Source organism: Kryptolebias marmoratus, linkage group LG20 (assembly GCF_001649575.2).
Source record: "Kryptolebias marmoratus isolate JLee-2015 linkage group LG20, ASM164957v2, whole genome shotgun sequence".
Lineage (NCBI taxonomy): Eukaryota > Metazoa > Chordata > Actinopteri > Cyprinodontiformes > Rivulidae > Kryptolebias > Kryptolebias marmoratus.
Window position 1 is genome coordinate 818,906 of NC_051449.1, and position 23,114 is coordinate 842,019.

General features: G+C 38.8%; 1 protein-coding gene across 2 annotated transcripts in view; it reads left to right on the plus strand.

Annotated features, from left to right (window-relative positions):
- Positions 1 to 23,114, plus strand: part of myo10 (myosin X) — an 89,381-nt gene that overhangs the window by 28,553 nt on the left and 37,714 nt on the right. For both annotated transcript variants that reach the window (XM_017433580.3, XM_017433581.3), the window contains exons 2-4: positions 481 to 579; positions 6,438 to 6,596; positions 17,473 to 17,660. In XM_017433580.3, coding sequence (XP_017289069.1) covers positions 481 to 579; positions 6,438 to 6,596; positions 17,473 to 17,660 — 446 coding nt within the window. The remainder of the gene's footprint in view (positions 1 to 480; positions 580 to 6,437; positions 6,597 to 17,472; positions 17,661 to 23,114) is intronic.

Below are 23,114 nucleotides of genomic sequence, written 5' to 3' on the forward strand. Positions count from 1 at the left end.
TTAAAATTAGCTGCTAATTATCCACAAACATAAAAGAGCGGTTATGTTCTAGTTCCTAAATATCCAGATGTTGGCCTGTAGCAGCAGAAGCTGTAAACTTGACCGTCCAGCAAAGTGTTTTCAGCCTCTTCTCTGCTGTGGGTCTTTGAAAAGCATCCATAAACATGCAGGTTTACTGGCGTCCCGGGTGGCTGCAGATAGAGGGAACTCTGAAACTCAACACTTCTGACTTTAGCACGCTTTCATGTGGAACCTCTCCTCCTGGATGGAGGTCAGGACCTTGGTAACTCCATGGCAACCACAGATCGTGTGTCTACGTGTTTGTCTAAGGAAACCTAATCATTAGAGCGTTACAGATAAAAAGAAATGTCAGTATTTGAACTTTAGAGAAGGTCTCGGTGCTCCACTGTTGATTTATGAACACTTTTCAGTTGTAAAGATGGACGGGCTTCTCTGAATAAACCCGATGTTTCTCTTCAGGGTGACCGGGTTTGGTTACGGGAGGAGGAGCAGTATCTTCCCAGCTCTGTGTCGTCTTGTTCCGGAGGTGTTGTTGTCTTTGCTACAGACTACGGCCAGGTAAGTAATAAATGTTTACACCACTTACTTAACCTAATAAAAAAGGATTAAAACTTGCAGGGTAACTGCTGAACTAAATCTATCAACAGTAACTCATAAAGATAAAAATCAGCCAGTTACAAGACAAATGACTTTTCAAATCATATGACTGCTATCAATACTGACAAGCAAACCTGATTATGTAATAAAATAAGGAAGCAAAATCAGGGATGGAAGAAATCTAAGCACCATCTATATCATTACACTAAGATATATTAGGGTAACAGTTCCACAGGCAACATACTGTACATACAACAACAAAAGGCAGCGTGAACTTGACTCCTGGAGATGAACACTTGTGTGTTTTCCCACACCTATTCTGACATCAATGAGACTTAAAGACTACCCATAATTTAGGATGAGCTCAAGATGCTGTAAATCTTTTAAACCCTGACTGGTTCTGCATTACGTCTTTGAGCTGCTTGTTGTCAAAACAGTGGATCTGGATGAAGAGTGAAAGACGTTTGGAGCAGCGTCTCAGTGGATCTCAGGAAGATCTTAAAGATAAACTTGATGCTAAACATTTCTGAGGGTCAGTTAGCCTTAACCTCACTCACTGAGTGTTTTAAAGGAACCAAGGAGTTTGTGTTTCTTCACATTCACCTTCATGCTGTGAATCCAAACAGCAGAAGGATCACATGAAAGCTGCCAGCATCAGCTGATTCCTCCGAACACAAACTGCACATTTCTATTAGATTTGTGTTGTTGTCACACTTGGCTGTTCTGTTTTTGGTTCAGACTGCTGATACTGGAATAAAGCTACACAGTTTTCATCTATATGGTTATAGTTTTCTAATTATTGAACCAGATGTTAATAAAATGCACCAGTATCTAAAGCTAAATGCTAACTAGTTAGAAATATATTTTCTGTGTGTTTCCAAAGAAATGGAAACAATCACACAAGTTTTTCATTTTACCTCTAATGGCAATAAGATAAGTTATTAGATGCTTTTAGATTTTTTTTTATGGTATCCATCACCTGAAGTGTGACATCTTTTGGAGTTTGCAGAATTTATAAAGTAAAGTATCTGTAGATGTGAGTTTAACTGCCACCTTTGAATTTGTGCCAGCAAACAATAATCTGAGCAGTTTGTGAGGATTTATTCTCCCCTCTGTCTGCTGCTGCTGACAGCCGTAACAAAGACTTCCTGTGTAGCTGGCGAACAGCAGAGGGTCATCACCGCAGAGCGGCCTGTGAATGTGTTCACTGAGGGATTTAGGGTCATGTTGAGCCGAAGAATTACAGGAAGATTAAGGCATTCTTATCTCTGTGCTCCAACTCACTCAAAGTTCGTTATATCTGCAGACTGATGCTGGAGTTTACAGTTAGAAGTCTCTGCAGAGTCACTGTGCATGCATTTTTATGATTAAAACAAAAAGAAAGCTTAGGATTTTGGTATTTGCACAACTGTTTGTAAAATATATTTACTTTTCTACTTGATGGATTGATGCACAGTGTTTAAGAGTCTTTCATATTTTATATCTCTGGGGCTGAAATCCTGCAAAATCAATGAAATGATCATAAATTCTGATCTAATTAAACAAGTGTAGATGTTTTTTTTTTTAATTTATTTTTTAATTAGTTTTCTTTTCTCTGACTCCTGTAGACTCTGGAAGTGATGCTTCTCTCTTCTTCCATCTGTTTCTTTTTCAGGTTGTTTAATTCATTTAACTGGTTTCTTCAGTTTTTCTTATTCTGTTTTACAGCTCTGCTTTCTGTCCATCTTTTTAAAAACTTTTTTATTTGATCAGATCAACTAAAAAAGGTTGAAAATGAGAGAGATTAATGGTTTCAATCTCTAAAATCCTTCTCTTTTTGTACCTTTGACAGTGTTTTTGATCTTTATCTGTATCATTTATCTATTTTTATTCTTCTTTTTATTTGTCTTAATGCTTTTATTTCTTTTATCTCTCTTAGTTTCTTCATTTGTTCTCACATCTGAGTCTGTTGCAGTCATTTCCTAAAGTTTCCTGATATAATTGTCACGGCAGCATTATCGATCATCTGCTGAAAGGATTTGATTTAAATTCGTACAGGATTTGTAGAATCATTCTGCTAAAAGTAGTTCTGACTGTTGGATGGATAAAGCATCATTTTATTAATTGTGTACACCTGTTCATTGTTGTGTTTTTGTAAAATTGTTTGTGTGAAACTCGAGACGCCTGTCAGCTGTTCAGCTTAAGAGAAGATGTTTCAGAAATCCCCTGCTGACCAATCAGAAAACAGAAATGCTCTCAGTGTCACATAGAGAAAGATAACACTAATTGGAATTTGTTTACATGTAATCTTGTTGCTAAATCCATCCCATGCATCCCTTTTCTTCGGTTCTGGTGCCTATCTCCAGCAGTGATTGTGTGAGAGGCAGGGTAGACTTAAATAAGCTTTAAAGTTGGTTTAAACTTTAGAGTTTTAGCTCCATAGATAGGTAAACTCTGTTGGATGAGTTGCAGCTCTAAGTGGCCCTAGGTGTTTAAATTACAGGTAAAAGTTGGCGTGTGATGGTGTTTTAGTCACCGGAGGTCGTGGGGTTTCTCTCGTCTTGCTCGGGTTTCAGTGTTTTTGGCGGCGCAGACAGACTCCTCCCCCTCCTCCGCTGACTGCAGGACAATACAGCAGGAGGTGAATGGTAATTCAAAGAGCAGCTGCTGCTTTTGATGATCATAGACAGGGTGGAGGGTTACCTGTTCACCTTTCTGACAGAGGAAGGTGGTGGAAGGCTCAGTTTTCCCTCCTCCGATGAACACTTTCAGCGCCCCACTTTGACAAAATGATTGTTTGCGTGAAAGATGAAATGATTATTAATTAGGGGTGTAACAAGACACGCACCCCGTGACGGGACGAGACATGACCCTGGATCTGTGACAACAACATGAGACAATATTTTATAGAAAAAAGCTTTTTCCACAAACTCAGCTGACTGGTAACTCTGCTGTCTCTCCTTTTCACCAGGGCCAAAATTTAAAAAGTGGTCAACCTTTTTTCAATATTTTCTTAAAAAATAAATCAATTTGTCATATTTTCAGCTTTATTTTGTCAAAAATATTTAATTTGACCAGAAGCCATGTACCTTCATGCTCCCTGACTCCATGTCAAACAGGTGAACAGGTAACTCTGCAGAATAAAGACACAAGGAGCTCAAAGTTGAACAGAACAACAACCCAGTTGAGACGTTAACGTGTCAGTCAGTGTTAGAACAGGGGTGGCTGAGGGTAATGGTCTCCTAGTTTATTAATGAGAATGAATTTTCCTGATTCCGTACAATGAAGACTTGAGTTCATCCTCACTGATCCAGGAACAGAGCCCGTTGATCCGAGCGTCCCCCCCCACCTCCTGCACGGACGCTGTGTAATGGCTTTGTCTCAGAGATTTACTCCTGTTAGCATCTGTCGCGAGGCTTAGCGCCCGGCCCCCGTGGCTTTGTTTCTGAGGTGTGGATCCTCTTCATCTCTCCAAGAACAAATGGACTCATTAGAAACCTGATTAGGTTTAAATCTGAGGACTGCCAGTTCAGACAAAGCTGCCGAAGACTAGAAACAGGAGAAAGCTGCCAGTTTGTGCTTTTTAGTCCAGATTTGCCTCTTTGTAGCAAGAAAAGTTGTTGTGCTAAAAACATTTAAGTCTTCAGTTTAGATTTCCTCTTTTTTTAGTCAACTGATTGTCTGTTTCTCTCTTCATAAATTTTGCTCCATCCAGACAGTTTTAGGTCAGATTTTTACATTACTTTAATGCTTTTGAATTGTAGCTTATTTTGTTTTTAATTTAATTTTATGATTGCTTTTATCTGTTCTTTTTTGTTGCTTTTGCATGAAAGCAACTTTAGCTTCCAAGGCAAAAGTAAATAATAAAATAATTTAGATAAATTAAATGTACAAAGTAAATAATTTCTGAATAAATTTAGTAAATCAGTTGAACACAAGGTATTTCATTTTCTGAACCCGTCAGTTTCCAGTCCGTCTCTGTCCTTCCTGGGACTTCAGGACTCGCCGCATGTTTCCTGTTGGCAGTAAATCCACGGGACAGGTCTAACAGGTCTATAGGTCTGTTTCTGTAACGGTTCTCCTCACAGTGAATGTAAACAATCTGTTGTTCAGTTTAGTTTTTATTGTCAGGCATCTGTGGTTTTTGTAAAACAGTGCTGTTCTCACCTGGACAGAGTGCAGGAATAATAAAACCATCAGCGCAGGATGGGAGGCAGTGAACGCATCATTTAGAGTCTAAGAAAAGGCTTCTGATGCGCCTTGTTTCCCCCCCGAAGCGTCACAGCGGGAGGAGAAATGAAGGCTGACAGGATGCTGGGGGACATTTCGGGGTGTTAATGTGTAAGTGGGGGGTGGAGGGGGTCAGATGTGAACGACCCCTCAGACAGAAACTGGTTTGTTTCAGGAGGGGTCACGCCGAGCGGACCGGACACAGAAACGCTCTGAGTTCAGTCTGTTGGAGTTAACTGGACGTTTTGTTTAAGATAATTTATGTAAAACATGAGAACATGTAAACATGTAAAACTGAATGCAATGATTTGCATATCTCATAAACCCATTTTTTCCCCCAATGAAACACAGTAAATATAACAAATACCATATTTAGATTTACAACAAAAGTCTGTGAAAGTAATTGGTTCGAATAGGAAACAGCTGGAGGAGCGTTTTGCAACTAATTAGGTTAATTGTCAGCTGGTCAGTGGGAGGACTGGGAATAAAACAAAACATTTTAGAGGCTGAATCACTCAGACGTACGCAGGTTTTTGTCCCTTCAGTTTCCTGTAAAATTAGAAAAGGATAAATATCTACTGATAAAAAACCTTTCCTGCTTGTCAGCCGTCACCAGAGGTGACTTGTTGTTAAATATAAACTCCTCCAAAGAACCTGACTTTAAAAGCTGCTCGGCCTCGTCCTTAAACCAGATGACAGGCGGCCTGTTTGCCTCCAGCTCAGGTTCACATTGATGCCGTCTGCCAGATGTCAGCTGGGTGGAAGGAGACGGGAAACACGAGCTGGGAGGAAAAGGTTACAATGAAACGTTCTGCAATGTGAAACTAGACAGATGATTTTTTTATTATCTGATGGATAAAAGGTTGCTGATCTACATTAAAAAACAAAACACTGAACTGTTTGCATTTAATCTCCAAAATATGCCTTTTCTGTTCATTACTAAAGAGTCTCTGGGTCCACATTTTATTCTTTTTCCCACAGGTGGTAATTTTGGCCTCTGATTTTTAACATAAAGCTGAGTGTATTCTGTGTCTGTCTAACATCTTCTGGTAACTTTAGATAAAGACTCGATGTCAGCAGAACTTGATGTTGCTCAGTAAATCACAACAGAACAGCTGATATCTGTTTATGAAAGCTGACTGAATCAATTTGAATAACTGATAAATTCAGCAATACATAGAAACAAACAGAGTCTGTTAGAAGAAACATTTCCTGTTGTGACTCAGTTTCTCTCTCATCTCCGTCGTCCATCATCATTTGTTTGACATTTAAATTTGTGCAAATGGTTCTAACGTTTACTATGTGTTCTTTGAAGGGTTCTCGTTGTTGTAGTTTGACCCTGATAACTCTGAAGACCAAAGTTGGTTTATTCTTTAAGAAGATGAATTTTGTCAGATGTCTTGTCTTATGTTTGTTTATTGTGAAACATGCCATTCAGTCAGAAACAGATGAGAAAGTAAATTGTAAGATTTCAGTCCAAAATTGTGAAAAGTTTTGAATACTTTTTTGTTGTTCTTGTTCAGGTTTGAGCTGATATCATTAGTAATTCATATTAATAGTGAATTCTTGTTATTTTAAAGTTGCCTGTCCATATTTGTGTTGTGCTGCAGGTGTACACCTACAAACAGAATGCTCTCACCAGGCAGAAAGTTCAGCCCATGCATCACAGCAGCATCAACGGGGTGGAGGACATGGCGACGCTCGAAGACCTTCACGACGGCGCCATAATGCACAACCTCTTCCAGCGATACCAGCAGAGACACATCTACGTGAGTCACCAAGGAGTTCTGTATGTGTTCAATCCAGCAGGTTTCTGTGTGCACGAAACCACAGGGACTTTGTTGCTGCTTCAGTCTGCTGTTGCAATCATACACTTAGAGGCTCGTTTCTGTTTAAAACAAAGTAAACGTGAACCCAGTGCCTTTGGTCTGATTCTAAAATAACAAAGATCAGGACTTATCTCAGTTGTCAGACATGATTAACCTGAGCATTAAAATCAGTTTCTCTGTGGACTTGATTTTATCTCCACCATCAGCTGTTTGTCAGGGAACGCTGCCCTCATTTCTCAGCTCTGTGCAGGAATCTCCCATGAACGGCCGAAGTTTCTCAGCTGTTGTGTAACAGCACCGATAACCGTCTAGACGCAGGCAGATAAGTGAAAGTGACGGGCCTGTCAGAAGACTCACCTCTGGTCCAAACTGATGAGCAGAAACAGGGATCATGCCCACCTTAGTGTTCTGTGAGGGAGTATTACTGAACAGATGTTCCACCTGTCAGGAAACGCTTGGTTCCGTCTCTGATTTATTACCTTCTCCAGACTTAGGAACTCTCTGTTCACTTCCTGTGAAAGTCACGTGTAAAAACACTAAAAGGAATGTTTAAATGAGTTAATTTAGGCCCAGAACATACTGTAACATGCTTAGAGAAGCAGCAGAATACTGAATGTTTGTGTTGCAATAATCCACAAAAATGTTGAAATGAATATTTTAACCGTCAGAGTTGAAACATTTTGGTGGTTTTGGTGTTGGTTACACCTTACCTTTCTGCACATGAGTTAGAACATGTTAGCATTTTGAAATCTGACTGATTGATTGGATTAGTTCAAGTGTTTGTTGTTGCTAATCAACAGTTTGACTTGAAGCTACAACAAGCTTACAAATGGAAGATGTATTTATAATGTGGTGTCTATATCCACCTGCATTATTTTATATGTAAACTCACACTTTGAAGTTTCTTTTCTCATAAAATAATGTGGAAAAAGTAAAAAGTGAAGAAACTAATGAAACTCTGCTGCATGGAGAATTTGTGGGACAGCTCTCGCCTCAAACAGTTTTGCTTTTTACTCGTGGATTAATGAACAAACTTGACCCATCCTTTTCCACAGCAAAACAAAGACAAAGACAGCCTTGTGCTCTGCTGTTGGCTCACATCAGGCAGGGTAACCTTTGACAAATACCATCTTGTTACTTTAATGACATCTGAATGCTCCCGTATGGTTGAAATTATCCAATCAATTCATCACAGCCGCCCAATCTCTAGCCTGACTGGGATTTTATGCTGTTTAGCAGGGAACTTAAAAAAGAGGAAATTAGAGAGGAGAGTTTGGTGGAGTGGATGGTGGTAAACCAAAGGGAAGAACTACGAGCAATCTGCAGCAGCAGCTTCTGATACTTCACAAATCAGTGGGGAAAAAAGATGTTAAAATGAGTTTAAGGGAATGGTTTGAAGTTTTTAAAGTGGGATTTTGAACCTTACCTGCAGTGGTCAATGAATATAAATCACTTCAGGGAGTCGAGTTAACAGCTAATCAAAAATAGGACCAATTCTAAACTGGATTTCTGCCATCTTCAAACAACTTTAATCTCATAATTTCAGAGTTGTTTGTGTAAACATTGATATATAGTTTTAAGTGATAAGAATTAGACTTCATGTTTCTCATATTACTCTTTTCAACCAGTCATTTAAATAAACTCTGCAGGCAAACCGGTAGATTTTTTTACTTAAAATTCTGTGGTTTCTTTGGAAATCTCTGAGGAAAAACTGTAATAAAACTGAGGTGATGAGCTCATTTATGAAGTTTGATACAACAGATGCAGGAGCCTGTCCTAACATGAAGAGGCACCAGAATATCCTAAAGCCCTGATGACTTTTGGGGAAATAAAACTGATTTTCTTCTGTCTTTTTCTGCTTTTCACCTTGCTGTTAACTGCTTTGAACTGGGACACGTTTCCCATAGTTTGGTCCTCCAAAGCAGCTGCATTTATACAGGTTTACAGGGTACAGTGATATTTTATGAGTCTAGTCAGCAAAAAGTCAGCAACATTTATTTAACAACTTTACAAAACCCTGTGTCAGTTTCTGCTTCGGTTAGAGGAATGTTTTGTGTGTTTTATGACCATTTCCTTTGCTCTTTTAAGTCCTAGTGTCTAACGTTTACTGGGATCTGTTGGCAGAAATGAAAAACCCATGTTTTTATTAACAATGATTTGTGTGACGACATATATTTAATCTCATTGTTACCATAGAGCACAGATGATGAAAATCAGTCCAGAAACAACCATTTAGACCCCTTCCTTTTGGCCTCAGATATTCTCCAAATTTAAACAAAAAAATCAATACAAAAACAAATTTTATGAATATTTCTTCTAAAATGTTTAATTTTGACAGCAACCACGTCCATCTGAACGTGGTCTCCATAGGTGTGCCTGTCACAAATCTGTAGTCAAATAAAAAGTTATAATAAGTGTGAAATACAGTTTTATAAGTTTTACTGTGAGCAAACTTTTGGAACTTGAGTTCTGCTTGGCTTGTTGTTCTGAGAAAAGTGTCGCAGGCGTCGCTTAACTGCAAACGGGCTACTTTGCTTTAGCGTTAGCATGACATAGCTGAACTGGGAACTGAGCCCAGAGGCTACCAGACTTCTGTGTGTGTGTGTCTGTGTGTGTCTGTGTGAGTGTGAGTGCCGTCTTTAGCTGCTGTGATTGTAACCAGCTGTGCTGTCGACTGGTGGCCTCATTCGTCTCTTTTGCAGATTCCAGTGGAAGCAAACACACACACACACACACACACACACACACACACACACACACACACACACACACACACACACACTAACAGACTGACACACTTTTTTTTTTCTTTCTTTCACTCCGGATCCTCTGACTTGATTTGTGCCACATGTTTTTTCTTTTCTTCTCACTGACACGCATGTTCTCCCATGATTCTCTCACATGTTGTTCTGTTTCAGCTCATCAGTTCTGCAAACTTATCCTCGCGTCTCTCTGTGCAAACGCAAAGTAAACTCCACCGTCTGTCTGCTGGCTTCAGTGTCAACACCTCCCCCTCCAGTCCCATGCAGGGGGTCAGTCGAGTCAAAAACTCCAAGAATTCCAAACAGTCGTTCTAAATCCCACATGAATCATGATAAAAGCATCTAAGGTCAGAGGATTGTCTCATCAGATCTTTACATTGTTTGTTATTATTAGGTCTACAGTTTCTTCAGTCTGCCTCGATTTGTTTTAAAGAAAGACGAAACCTCTGTAAGTTGTCTGCTTTATTAATTAGCTTCCAGTCAGGCCTGGAAGAGCCTGAGCCTTATTTTTATGAAGCACATGCTACTAGAGTGCTGTTGATTGGACAGGACTTGGCGTCCACATATGTGGACATCACGTTTCACTCAGTATTCCTTGATTCACATCAGCTCGTCCAATCAGCTCAAATAGCAAAGAGTATTTTAAAATAAAACATGCATGCCATGCAGGAGTTCAAGTCTTAGAAGGTTAAAGTGTTGCACCTCTTTCAGTTGGTTTTGCATCAGCTTTTATTGTCTTAACTTTTTGAGATTGTTTACTTTTAAACAATGAAAGGAATATTTTACTTCATCTAGTTTTGGAGTTTTAATGGGGCTAGACAAATATATGCAGCATATCTCATGGCAGACACTAAACCACTGTCAGGAACAAAAACTTCTGCTTTTACTGTGACATCTTTATGTCTTCAATATGTGGAGAAACTTAAGTATTTCATGTTTTTCTGAGACTGATCAGGAAATATAAAAGCATATAAAAACAAAAAATCCATGAAATATTAAAGAGCCAGCCTTCCTTGAAGGAATGCTTATAGCCTGCCAAGTTATAGCTGTGGCAGCCATGTTGAATTAGGTTAAGTTCTTAAGTTAACTCAAGTTAATCAGTGCATGTTCAGCCAGTTTCATTAACGTTCATGAGATATTTTGCTAACAGACAGAGTTGATTCCAACAGTTTTAGAGACACATTACAGGCGATCAGTAAGTGCTCAGAATAGAAGTTGGGGATCAGTCTCAGATACTACCACACCCAAATTTAGCTCAGTATATGTAAAATTACCTGAGCTACATCCATGTTTGTGTTTGCTAAGATTGCTTTGTTGTGGCGGCCATCTTAAAAGAGATTTACCCCAAAAGTTAATAATCATTCAGTGATTATATTCTGAAAGTTTCATTAAAATCTGTTCACAGACAGACGTACATGGGCAGAAACATTATCACTTTTACCCTTGGGGGTGGGTGATAATAAGTCTTAAAAGTTAAACAGTTTAGATGTTTTTTTACTGGAAACATGTGAAGGAAACATCCGTCACAAAGTTCCCACAGATGTCCTTCATTAAAAAAGAATCTGAGGATTTTTTTAAGGAACTTTTGTGCTTATTTTCTGTAAAATGTGATGTGCTTTAAAAAGATGAAGTTATGCATTCAGACAAAGTGTTTGCACTTTTTAATGTTTCAGTAACAAGTGAAGCACTTTTGACTGTCTGAAGTTAAACCAGGTCAGAAACCACTCCTGAATCTGTTAGATTCTTTTTTAGACACTTTTATGTTATCATCATCAGCCATACAGGGAATAAATGAGAGGATAACGAAGAAGCAGCTAATAATTGACCCATCCTGATGAAATCTTTTCCAGCTCCGGTGGTGTGAGCCTGAAGCAGAATTGGTGTCATGAGTCACCGGGTTTATTTTAACAAAGCAACCTCTGCTTTTGGCTCGCTGACAGACTGACTGCAACAGGCAGCGGCTGCTCCACTTTCATAAACTCTGCAATCAGATTGGTCGTTATTAATGAGTGGAAAGTTGACAAGAAGGCTGAGTGCACAGAAACACGACTGGACAAACTTGAGCACGAGAATAATCAACATTCTTGTAAACAAAACGAAAAATCTATAAAAAAAACACGGCTGATGTAGCTCCTGAAAGACGTGTTTTCTTTTAATAAAGTCGAGCGAGTTTAAAACAACTTTCTGTATGAAGGACGGCTGTTTTTGGTTGGATTTGATCGTGTGCCATTATTCTCCCACAGAGCTGTATCTGCTGCTGTAGTATCTGCTGGTTTTGGATTTGAACCACAAACATACATTCCTTCAGACACTCTGAAGCACAAAGCCACTTTAGGCCTTATAAAAAGCAGAATGTGGAAAATTCATTTACATCTCAGAGATTTTTAGTCAAAGCAGCCGTTTGGCAACAATCTGATAAAAACCCTGCTCATATCATGCTGATTTTCATTTATGTTAAAGATTTAGAGTGCAGTTTGATCAGGAGGATTTTATGGCAGTTTTTGTTTGCTAATAAAGATTAGGCAGAGGTTCTCCATCCATCCGTTATTTTGTGAGTTTTCTTGCTGACAGGAAAACAACGGATCTGGCAGGTGTAAGAGTAGAAATGTATTTTTCTTTTAATCTGATATTTGCATCATTTTCAGCTGTCACTGAGTGGACACATCAATCTACCCATCCCTTCTAGGACCAGCTCTAAAACAGTTTTATTCAGTTTATTTTTAGTTTTGACTTTATTGGTGTCTTTCTACACTACAGTTTAAAATAAAGGTGTTGTGTATAAATGTGTCAACTTAAATTTTATATGTACATGTAAACATAGCCAAATGATTAGTTTCTGTGCAGACGTGTAAAATGATCAGAAACATGCTGTGATTCTGTTGAACAGATTAAATCTTTCAGTGATCTTCACCACGTAAGCAGCATCGCCTGCTGAACTTTATAGTAAAGTTGGGCTGTTTATTATTCAGCATAAAAAATATATATTTTATTGCTATTTTATAGGAAAGGTAAACAAGAAAACAAATTGCAGAGTTGATTTGGTGTTGTTAAAGCACACAAAACAAAAGAAAATAAAATCCTTGTTGAACTAAATCTCTTATAAAATCTCAGTTGCAAACAGATATTAGATTTTACTTTAAAAGCTGCACTTACAGTTTGATGTAAACTTTGGGTTTTATAGTTTAAAACACATTAGTCTCATCTGCAAGTTAGCTTTGTGGTCCAGTTTAAAGGCACAAACAGGGTTTTAAAGTGTTTAAAGTGAAGTAAAACTTCCTGCAGTTTATTGTGTGTTGAAGGTTTTACGTCCACAGGAAACCTGTCAGGACTTGCTGCTGCATCGTGCTCCAATAAATGTGCATCTCTGAGAAAATAATCAGCAGCAATATTAAATCCAAACATCGCTTTAATTGCCAAGTATAACAGATTCACAGGAAGTTACATGGTGATACGCTAACGGTGCGGTTCCTGGTGGACCCCCTCCCTTCTTTTACATTTCCTGCCGTTGGCCAGGCAGGTTTTCCAGCGCTTTTCTTCTGATCCTGATTATTTTCTCCTCCTCATATGGACTTCATTTCCCTCGCAGTGAATTTCTTTGGCTCTGATTTAGGGAGATTTTATTCTTTGAATGGATCTCCCTTCATGCCCCCCTCCAATCGCATCATCTAAAAATCCAGACTGGACTGTCCCAATCAGCTGTTTCCATTAAGTTTTACAAATGTGTTTTTATTTGTTTACATTTCTCTTAATTTACTCTTTGGGCTCAGGTTTGGTGTAAACATTAAGGCTTGTTTTCTGTCAGATGTTAGATAATTCAGTTCTCAGTGGTTCCAAAGTTTCTGCCCCTCCCAAATAGAGCACTTAATATCCCAGGAGTTGCACAGGATTTTCAGAATTAAACTTGCAGATGTTAAAAATCATGACTCATTTTTACTTCCAACAGTTCACGTGAGGATGAAGTGCATCAAACATTGTTTTACCCCAGAGGCGTGCTGTCGACAAGTACAGTGAAATTTTATGAAATCGACAAAAAAATTAAAAGTCTTCATAAAACTGTGCAGTCAGTTGCTTAAACAATTTCCCCTTTCAAATGTAGGTTTTGCTTGTTTGTTTTTACATAAAATTAACAAGGAAATGCAAAGTCCAGAGTCAAACATCATCCATTGATGCAGAAACTGGGATACAAAGCTGAAAATATGCCAAACTGGGATGGTCTGAGCTGCACAGTGGCTTTAGTATGCCCACCGGCAAAAATACTTCTAAACTGTAGATATCGTGTTTCTTCCGTCATCTCTGTTGTGAGAGTATCTGACACCAAGCATGGAGCCATTTGAGGGGAAGGTGGGGGAAGCAGTGAAGCGTTCAGCTTCAATGGCGAGTCCAAATACTTCTAATTTATCATTTTAAAGTTCAGACAATAACATCTCTTTTTACTTATTTAGACCCCCCCCCCCTTCCAGGTCTGTGCAAATGTGACTTTCCTGAAAGTGTTGTTCAAAAGATGCAAGTTAAGCAGAACAGGTCAGTTATTAGTGATCCAATATGTTTCCTGTTTTTTTTTAACTAATGAGACAACAAAACACACACACAGACTGACCGCTGTTTATTGTAGGCAGTTAGGACTTTTTATTTAAATATGAACCCTATTAGAGACATAATAGAGTATAATAGATTACAGCTGGGGTTATTTTATTAACAAAAACAGGGATTTAACTGAGCTCTCGATTTACCGGTCGATCTACGTTCCTACCCTCATCTATGGTCACGAGCTTTGGGTAGTGACCAAAAGAACGAGATCGCGAATACAAGCGACTGAAATGAGTTTCCTCCGCAGGGTGTCTGGGCTCTCCCTTAGAGATAGGGTGAGAAGCTCGGTCATCCGGGAGGGACTCAGAGTAGAGCCGCTGCTCCTCCACGTCGAGAGGAGCCAGTTGAGGTGGCTCGGGCATCTGGTGAGGATGCCTCCTGGACGCCTCCCTGGTGAGGTGTTCTGGGCTCGTCCCACCGGGAGGAGGCCCAGAGGAAGACCCAGGACACGCTGGAGGGACTATGTTTCTCGGCTGGCCTGGGAACGCCTTGGGATTCCCCCGGAGGAGCTGGCCCAAGTGGCTGGGGAGAGGGAAGNCCTGGGTCTCCCTGCTTAGGCTGCTGCCCCCGCGACCCAACCCCGGATAAGCGGAAGAGAATGGATGGATGGATGGATGGATGGGATTTAACTGTAATATTTATCATTTCAGTCACTGTGACCATTATTATTATTATTATTATTATCATGTTATTGTAAAACTAATTCAGGCTCAATGCATCCATGACTACAAGTAACACCTACAATTTATCAAGAGGACAATTGTTTAAAAAGTTGGTTATCTTGCAAAAACACTACCTTATTGTAGCTGTCACAAAGTCCTACTCAGGGATATTCTTCAGTATATTTTTGCCAAATGCTTAAGAAAAAAAAGAACTTGCCAAGAGGTTTGTGAGGTGAGTGAATCGTGCTTCGGAGTCGGAGTTCAGACAGACTGTAAACTGTTTACACGTCCCGTAGAGGACATGTCTGCTTTGTCCCTTTAACTTCTGCACCTGAGCCGCCACGCTGTGTTTGCATACAGCTCAGTCTGAGAGCTGGTGTATTATGATGAACTGCACATTGTTATAAACAACCCTTCTCTTTGCACAGGGAGGAGAGTCTGGAGCCAATATTTGTGATGTAAATAGTGTCCCCTCAACTGCCATTCAAATGTATTTGCATCTGGGCTGAATGTAGGTCAGTCAGTTTGAGGTTATGAAGTGCTGGTGGAGGTGGAGGGGGTTAATGAGCAGTGCAGTGAAGCTGAGGAAGATGTTTTTACAGCAGGAGAGTCCAAGCATGCCATTAAGCAACCTTTTAGGGTTATGTTGCTTCTGAGCTCAATGCTTTTAAATGAGGAAGGAGATGGGTTCACAAAAGAGCAGATAATTCAAGGGCAGGGGGAGATTATTTAACTGGAATCTGTACAGAAGATGGGGATAATTTGCAGTACTGATGAATGATCACAACAATGAGAGTGAACTGAAATTAAAGTCTTTGTTTAATTTGAAGCGCTGCCATTGGCAAAAATAAGAGTTAAAACAGCCACAAAAACAGACAGCACACAGTTCATTCAGATACATTTAAATGGATTAAAAGCTATCATAAAATTGTAAAATTATGTCATAAATAGTTTGAATATTTGCACCCAAGAATCTTAATTTAAAAACCTGACAGATGACAGATGGTCTGTTTCTGAACAGTAATTGTACTGTAACTGTAATTATTGCATTTATATGCAATAAAACAGAAATATAATTACTGCTTCAAATGAAAATCTAGCTTTTAATCTAATATATAACACCATTTAGCAGACTCTTAATAGCTGTGTGTTAATAAACTTAAATTGTTTTTTGTGTAGCAGTTTCACTTCAGAGAGTCTCTGCAGCTGTTTAGCTCCTCTCTGTCGAGACTGAGTGAAATATTTCTCACATTTCTGTGAATTAAATCCTCCTGGGAGGTGATTGTTGTTGTCCATCCTTGGTTTTTTTTTTATCCCTTAAAGCAAACTAATGTGTTATTTTGGGAACATTGTGCTCTTCTGTAACAAGATTTTTACCTTCAGTTGAAGCTGCACAAACAATTCTTCTGATTTTGCTGCAGATCTGCAGGGTTGTTGTTTCTGGACAGTCTTACTACTTCTGTTTCTGAAAAAAAAAAGAACTTTACAGATTAGGCATTCATGTGGTTTGACAGACAAAATAAACAATAACAGTTTAGTCTTCTGCAGCTGTAGTAGCAGTTTAAAGCAGTGTCTTATTGGAAAGCTCTGTGCTGGGATCTCCTGAGAAAACAACAGCAGCAAAGCTGAAAACAGAGCAGCATCACTGACAACAGATGTAACGTTAGATCAGATGTAGTTTGGAGGAGAAGTTGTCCAGGAGGATCGGAGGCTGTAAAATACGCAGGTTAAAGAAGTTTAAATGACCCACTCAATGTGAGACTGACCAGGTAACTGTGGAGAGAGGGTGATGTGTTGAAATCTGGGCTACTTTATATATAATCATTTGAGTTCTGATTATTTATTTTGTCCTGTATATAATGCAGCGAAAGCCAAGTTAAAAAAAGAAGCTTGTTACTTTTTGTGAAGCCATTCAGTTAAATTATATGCTGATGTGCTGCCCCTTTTTTCTCTTCCAGCTTTTGCATTAGTCACCACCACAGCATCCAAGCTGCAGCCAAGACATACTTTGGTTTCACGAGCTTCTACTTCAGCAGTTTGGTTTGTTTCGCTTTGAACTTTGAAATCTGAAGCTGCTTTGGAAAAACTGCAGTTTGGAGGGGGTTTGGTGCAACGAAAATCAAAAGGTCAAATAAGTCTGGATGTTGTGTTGCTTCGAGGTTTTGGAAGTCATCTTTTTAGCTGCCTGCTTTGTTTTCTCTTCATGCTCCTCTGAGATTAATTAAGGTTTGTAAGGGTTTGTCAGAAAAACATGGATTATGTGCTTTAACCTCCACATGCGTTCATTTTAAATGTGGGAGTGGTGGTGCAGAGGTTAGAGAGGCGAGCCTGAGATTGGGAGGTCACAGATTTGAATCCCCAGACCAGCACAAAGTTTAGGTGGGGAAGTTGAAGTGCCTCCACCCTCATTAGTCTGACGGTGGGCCCTTGAGCAAGGCCCTTAACCCTCCAGCTGCTCCTTGGACGCCTGAGATGGCAGCCCTCTGCTTCACATGAGTGCTCACTTGTGTGATGGGAAAAATGTAGAGAATGAATTTCCCCATTTGGGGATTAAAAGAGTTTGATAAAATAAAACGTAGAGAAGTTTGACAAATGAGGTAATAAGTTTTTGTTAAGATAAGCCTTTAAAAAAAGCATGCTCTGCAGAGATGTTTTAAAATGTTTTTTAGGACTAAAACCTTGCAAACTTGACTGTTGGTCAGATGTGATCATTCTGAGATTTGCACAACTGCTCTGCTCAGTATCATCGGTAAAACTGATTCACATCAGTTTCTTAACATTTTTGTTCACTTTCTTGCTCCGCAGACGTACATCGGCTCCATCCTGGCAGCAGTGAACCCCTACCAGCCGCTCCCCGGCCTGTACGACCAGCCGGCTGTGGAGCTGTACAGCCGCCACCACCTTGGTGAAATCACCCCGCACATCTTCGCCATCGCCAACGAGTGCTACCGCTCGCTGTGGAAGAGGCTGCAGAACCAGTGCATCCTCATCAGGTCTGTACTCTCATCTGACATGTTGAGTTTTGTCCACAAAGGGGAGGAAAATCTCTAAACAAGCCAACAGATACAGAATGCTAGATTCCACCCCAGTGATTGTTTGTTTCCATGTAGGATATCTGCTCCTGTCTCGTCAGAGAATATATTAAGCCCTTTGAATCAACCTCTGTGGTCTTTAGCTTGTTTAGTTGCTGCCTTACTCTAAGCCAAACACTCTGGTCCAGTTTCAAGTCTCCTGGGCTCTTTGGCGTCACCTCTGAGGATCTGAGCTCTGCGTGTTACAACAATCTCCATCTTCTGTCCCCTGCTTCCCTTCCTCACATCCTTCCTCTTCAGCAGAACAACTTTCTCATCCACTGTCGCTCCATTGTTTTATCCGACTTCAAAAATGTTATTCCTGTAAATACTTTGTAAATGATAATATTTGGCTCCAGGTTGTGTTCTGCAGTGGGGGATATGTTGTGTTGGCCAGTTGAGTTTCTTTATGGCTGTATTGTTGTTGTAACAAAATAGTTAATAATGGAAAACCACTGAAGTTTTCCCCTGAAACATTTGCATGTAGCCTGAACCTTATCACAGTATGAGCAGATTATAGTACAGTTTATCAGATTATTTGCATGTCAGTCTATAATATGTGTGTGTGACACTATTGTTTTCATATTTATTTTTTTCTGACATTTTTGCAGTCTTACTACTCCTGCAGACTTTGTGCAGTTTCAGCCGTTCATATATCAACACGTTTGAAATCTGCTTCAGCATACTCCACTATTTTTGTCTTTTTAGGCTACTTTAGCTCCTGTTCTGCTACTTTTAGCTTTAACAACTCAGTCATTCAGACTGCATTTTTACAGAGAAAACAGTTTTTCTAATTTCACAAAATGATTTTTAACTCCAGATTTGGTCAATCTGCTTTAATATTATTCTACAACACTTTGATCCAACTTGCATGGATTTAAATCTGATTTATAAATACATTTATGACTAAAACTTGAACATGTCTTAAATCTGAAAAGTGATTGGAAAAAAGTGCATTTTTCCTATTTTCTTAATCAGAATTCAAACGTCAAATTTGTTCATCTCCTTATTCCTCAATAGTTTAACTTTTTATGGCTTCACAAAAGCTGGTGATGTGGAGTTTACTGACATTTAATGATTAAAGTTTGAATATTTCAGCTAATGTTGAATTTTATTGTTTTTTTGCAGTAAAAGCAACTGCTAATGACTGCTGGCTTTTATTTGCATTTTATCAATTTAACTAGCATTTAGTCTGACATCATCTAAGTCTCTGACTGATAGAAACACATGCTCATTTCCAAAGAAAGGCCAACCGAAGGTACTTTTTCCTTGCTCTGACAACTCATAATAACTCTGAGAGGAAAAAAAGATGGCACTGATTGATTTCTATCTGTCGGCAGCACAGCTGGCAGCTCGTTCTCAGTCCAGCTGTGTGGTCCTGCTTGACATCCAGTCAAAAGTTATAAACTGGCCTAATTTACCCAGAAAGTTGTGATTATCAGAAATGGTGGTGCCAAACAGCCTCCAGGAGTGAAATTCAATCCGTTCATTTTGTTTCAGCTCGCAGACTTGTCTCCTGAGAGGGAGGGAAAGTTACTAAAAACTCAAAAAGTTCACTTTAGATTGTAGTGCTGAGGATACCCAAGTTTAAAAAATGCTTTTAAAAGGGCTAATTAAGTCATAGATGCAACTAGAGCTTGGGAGGTGTTTGCTGTGGTGGGGAGTTTTCTGACAATTAGCTGGTTTTAGTTTACAGCGTCCTTTGGCCCAGTTTCACTGGTGCTGGGCGATTTTGAGCCACATATGGCCCCTTTAAAAACAATCTGAATGGATTTTATTAGAAAGCATGAAGTTAAACAGCTGATTTGCTTATATGAGTAACAAATTTTAAAAATCTATTTTTTGTTCTGCTAACAAAATGATAATTATCAATGATTATCAATTATCAATGATCCAAAAAATCTGGTTTTAAGAGAAGGAAAGTGTTGCCTTTTGTCAGAAAATGAGGTTTGATTTGATGATCTTGGCTCTTTTTGTTGGACTATGATTTAGGAGTATCAAAAAATGACTGAAAATTTAAAAAATTGTGCAAAGAGTTTTAAACGAACGCAAAAACCATTTAAAAGCTACAACTATTTTCAAAGAGTTTGCAGGTTTGGTTCTTTTTATAAGAATATTTTGAACATTCAGAGTTAGATTGGATTGTAAATTAAGTGATATTCCTAAATAGTTCGATGAAAACCACCACTCTGTAGAAATGACTTTCACAAAAACCAAAGTTATTTCCTTAAATGGATTTCTAACAGAGACTTTCCACAACAATTTGTGCACATTTGCTCAGTGGAAAAAACAACTTTCCTCTCTCCGCCTACAGATAGGTGGTTCCACAGCACCTTGTGAAGTCCTGTAAATAGTCCTGCATGGTCCAGTGATATGGTAATGAGTGTAATGGATGGTTTCATGTAATCACAGGTTTAACAGTTTACAGTTTTACTGTAAAACTTGCAAACCCCTGGTAACCCAGTGTTCTGAGGACTGATAATGCTTTTCTCTGAGCTGCAGTTCTTGAGATGTGAACAAGCTGCATCTCTTTGCGTGCAGCCTCTCCTCACATGCCCCGTCTGTTGTGTCCTGGTGTAATTTGCCTCCGTCCTTCTGTTGAGGAAACAAAACGTCTTTTGTGTGGCAGGATGTTGGTCAGTGGGGGGAATATGTGCGGTAGTTACGCAGAGCAAGGCGTAAACACAAACATGTCATCCTGCTGTTGGCTCTGAGCTACACAATGCTGCCTTCTGTCCACAGAGACGTCTCAGTCTTCAAGTTCCTTCATGTTTCACTAATTCCTGTGACTTTTACTACTGCAACATTCGGTGTTTTCTATTTGGATTCAAAGATTTCTGACTAGTTTGGAGGCTGGAGTTTAGTTTACCACAGAACGTGTGACTTGAAGAGAAAGAAAACAGTTTGGTTGTTTAGTTTTTCCATGACAGCAGCAGCAGAGATGCAGGCCAGAGAGGACAGACCACAGACCACAGTCGTGACCTTTTTACTGTTGTCTGAGCTAAAACACAACCTGTTGGTTTTACTGTCTGTTAAAATAGAATAAATAACACACCGAGCTCTCCAGAGCACACACTGTAAAACTTTCCTGTCATCTTTTAAATTGAATTACTTGCATATTTAGAATATTTTGAGGTTAAATTCTGCATCTTTGCAGAATGTGTGTGCATTCTTAGAAATTAGGCCCAGTCAAAATACAAAAGTAAGCTATTGATGAAGCAAATAATGCATCATCTGGGTTCTTTAAAAAGCATTGTTAAATTTGAAAAACACAGAAAAAGTTTCTAATTGAATTTCCACTGAAGAAACAGCAGCTCAGAAAAACCTTTTGCAGAAACATTATTGTAAAAAGACAGAAATTTGAAGAGTTTTAGGTCTCTGTTGATCAGTAAGATTTTGTTGTATTATTTTTCTGATATGTTTTAAGTCTAATTTTTTTACAAAAGGATTTAAAACGGGTTTAGTTCAATGTGCAATCTACATTTTTCGTAAAGAAAGATGACGACCTTGCAGCAACTGGAGCCAGTATGTTAACTAAACCACAGAAAAGTGTTGTCAGATGTCAAGCGAACCTAAAATAAATCATTTTGTGTTTGAATATTATGGCCCTGATGTTTTTTGACCCTGTAAGTGCATCACGTTTAAACACTTGTGAGTGTTTAACAGCCTCTGAGTTGTTAATCTGTTGGTAATTTTTACCCTCAAGCAAAACCCTTAAACTGCAGCTGCAACACTGGAGCTGCAGCTGAAGAACTGCTGAAATGTATAGAAAGGTATATATAACCTTCAGAAGAATTTAAATCAGGTTATTTTTTCTTTTTGTGAAGATGGAAAAATCAAATAGTTTGAATCAACCTTTTGCCTGAGCAGGCCAGACGTGGAGGTCTGAAAGTGATTCTGATAGGAAAGATTAGTTCAACATGTCGGGTCTGTGAGCGAGCCTCGGGAACTTTGTTTTGATTTGTTCCAGTTTAAAGCAGAAAGGAAGTGCTGGAGCCTCCGCCGGCCTGTGATTGATGGATGTGTGAGGCTGGGAATAATTGCAGGCAGAGCAGAAACCTTCAGTAAAGTTTTTCCTGAGGGCTGAATGAGCAGAATGAAAACTGTTAGTCTTTGATTCAGCTGATACTGAACAACCTCCTCTTTGGACACAACATTTTATGTGTGGTTGGAGCTAAAATAAACAGGTCTTCATTCTATTAGAATTTATCAACATTATTACTGTAAAATATAGATTTACAGTATTTTGAAAAGAAACTGGGTTTTCTTTTCATTCTTTTTTGTAACCATTTTGCAGATAAATTGTTTGTTTTTGGTTAACAATGTGGGATAAAAGTAATGGATCATAGAAAAAATACATTTAGAAATTTCATCTTAGAAAGAAAGAAGTAAATTAGAACAGATTAGAATGATTTACACATTATATAAATTATATATTTACCTGAAAAGTTGTTTTGAGACAACACAACTAAAAAATCTTTTACCAGTTTGTCAGATTTGAGCTCAGAGAAACCAGCAGCAGTTTTGTGTTTTCTTTACACTTTAATCTTTTATTTGTAGCACATTCAGATCCTCTGAATGTTTTAAGGAAATTATTTATCCTATTGTTGCTCTTTTAGGATTTTTAAACAGTCCTTCACAGTGAGAATCTCTTCTGTCTTTATAAAATTAAATATTTTTCACTCTATTTTAACAAATATGTTACACAACATTCTCTAACAACTTAGAGATAAAGATCTCTCTCTCTCTCTCTCTTATTTATATATATATATATATATATATATATATATATATATATATATATATATATATAGACAGCCTAAATACTCCTATCATATTCCTTTTGCTGTCCTATAATATTTTCACCTAATATCCCAGTTGAACTTTTAAAATTAAAAGAATTTCCATGTTCAGGCAACACATTTTGTCCAGGAACAAAATAATTTCCCATCAGTCATTTTTTTATAACCTGTGTGTAAAATACTCCCTGTGCTTAGGACTGACATTGTTGGAGCAAACAGTTTGTGACACACAGTTTGCACAGTAATCCTGTAAAGGTTGTGTTTTAGATTCCCTAAAGTTTGGCTCCAGGATCATTTTACCAAAATAAAAGCCCGGTGCAGCTGCTGCTGTACGTGAACAGGTTCACAATGATCACTGACCCTCAGACACACACGTCTCGTTTGGGTCCGCCAAGAGACCTGGTGCGGACCCCTCGTAAAACATGTAGTAATACCGGCGCCCCCACCCATGCACAGAGAGACCCCTTCATGTTGTGTGAGGAAGAGGAGCCATAAATCTGCAAGCTGGCACTTTCAGCCGAGGCAGGAAGCTAACTCGTTGGATTTAGGGATTGTTGGTAATCAGATCCAGGCC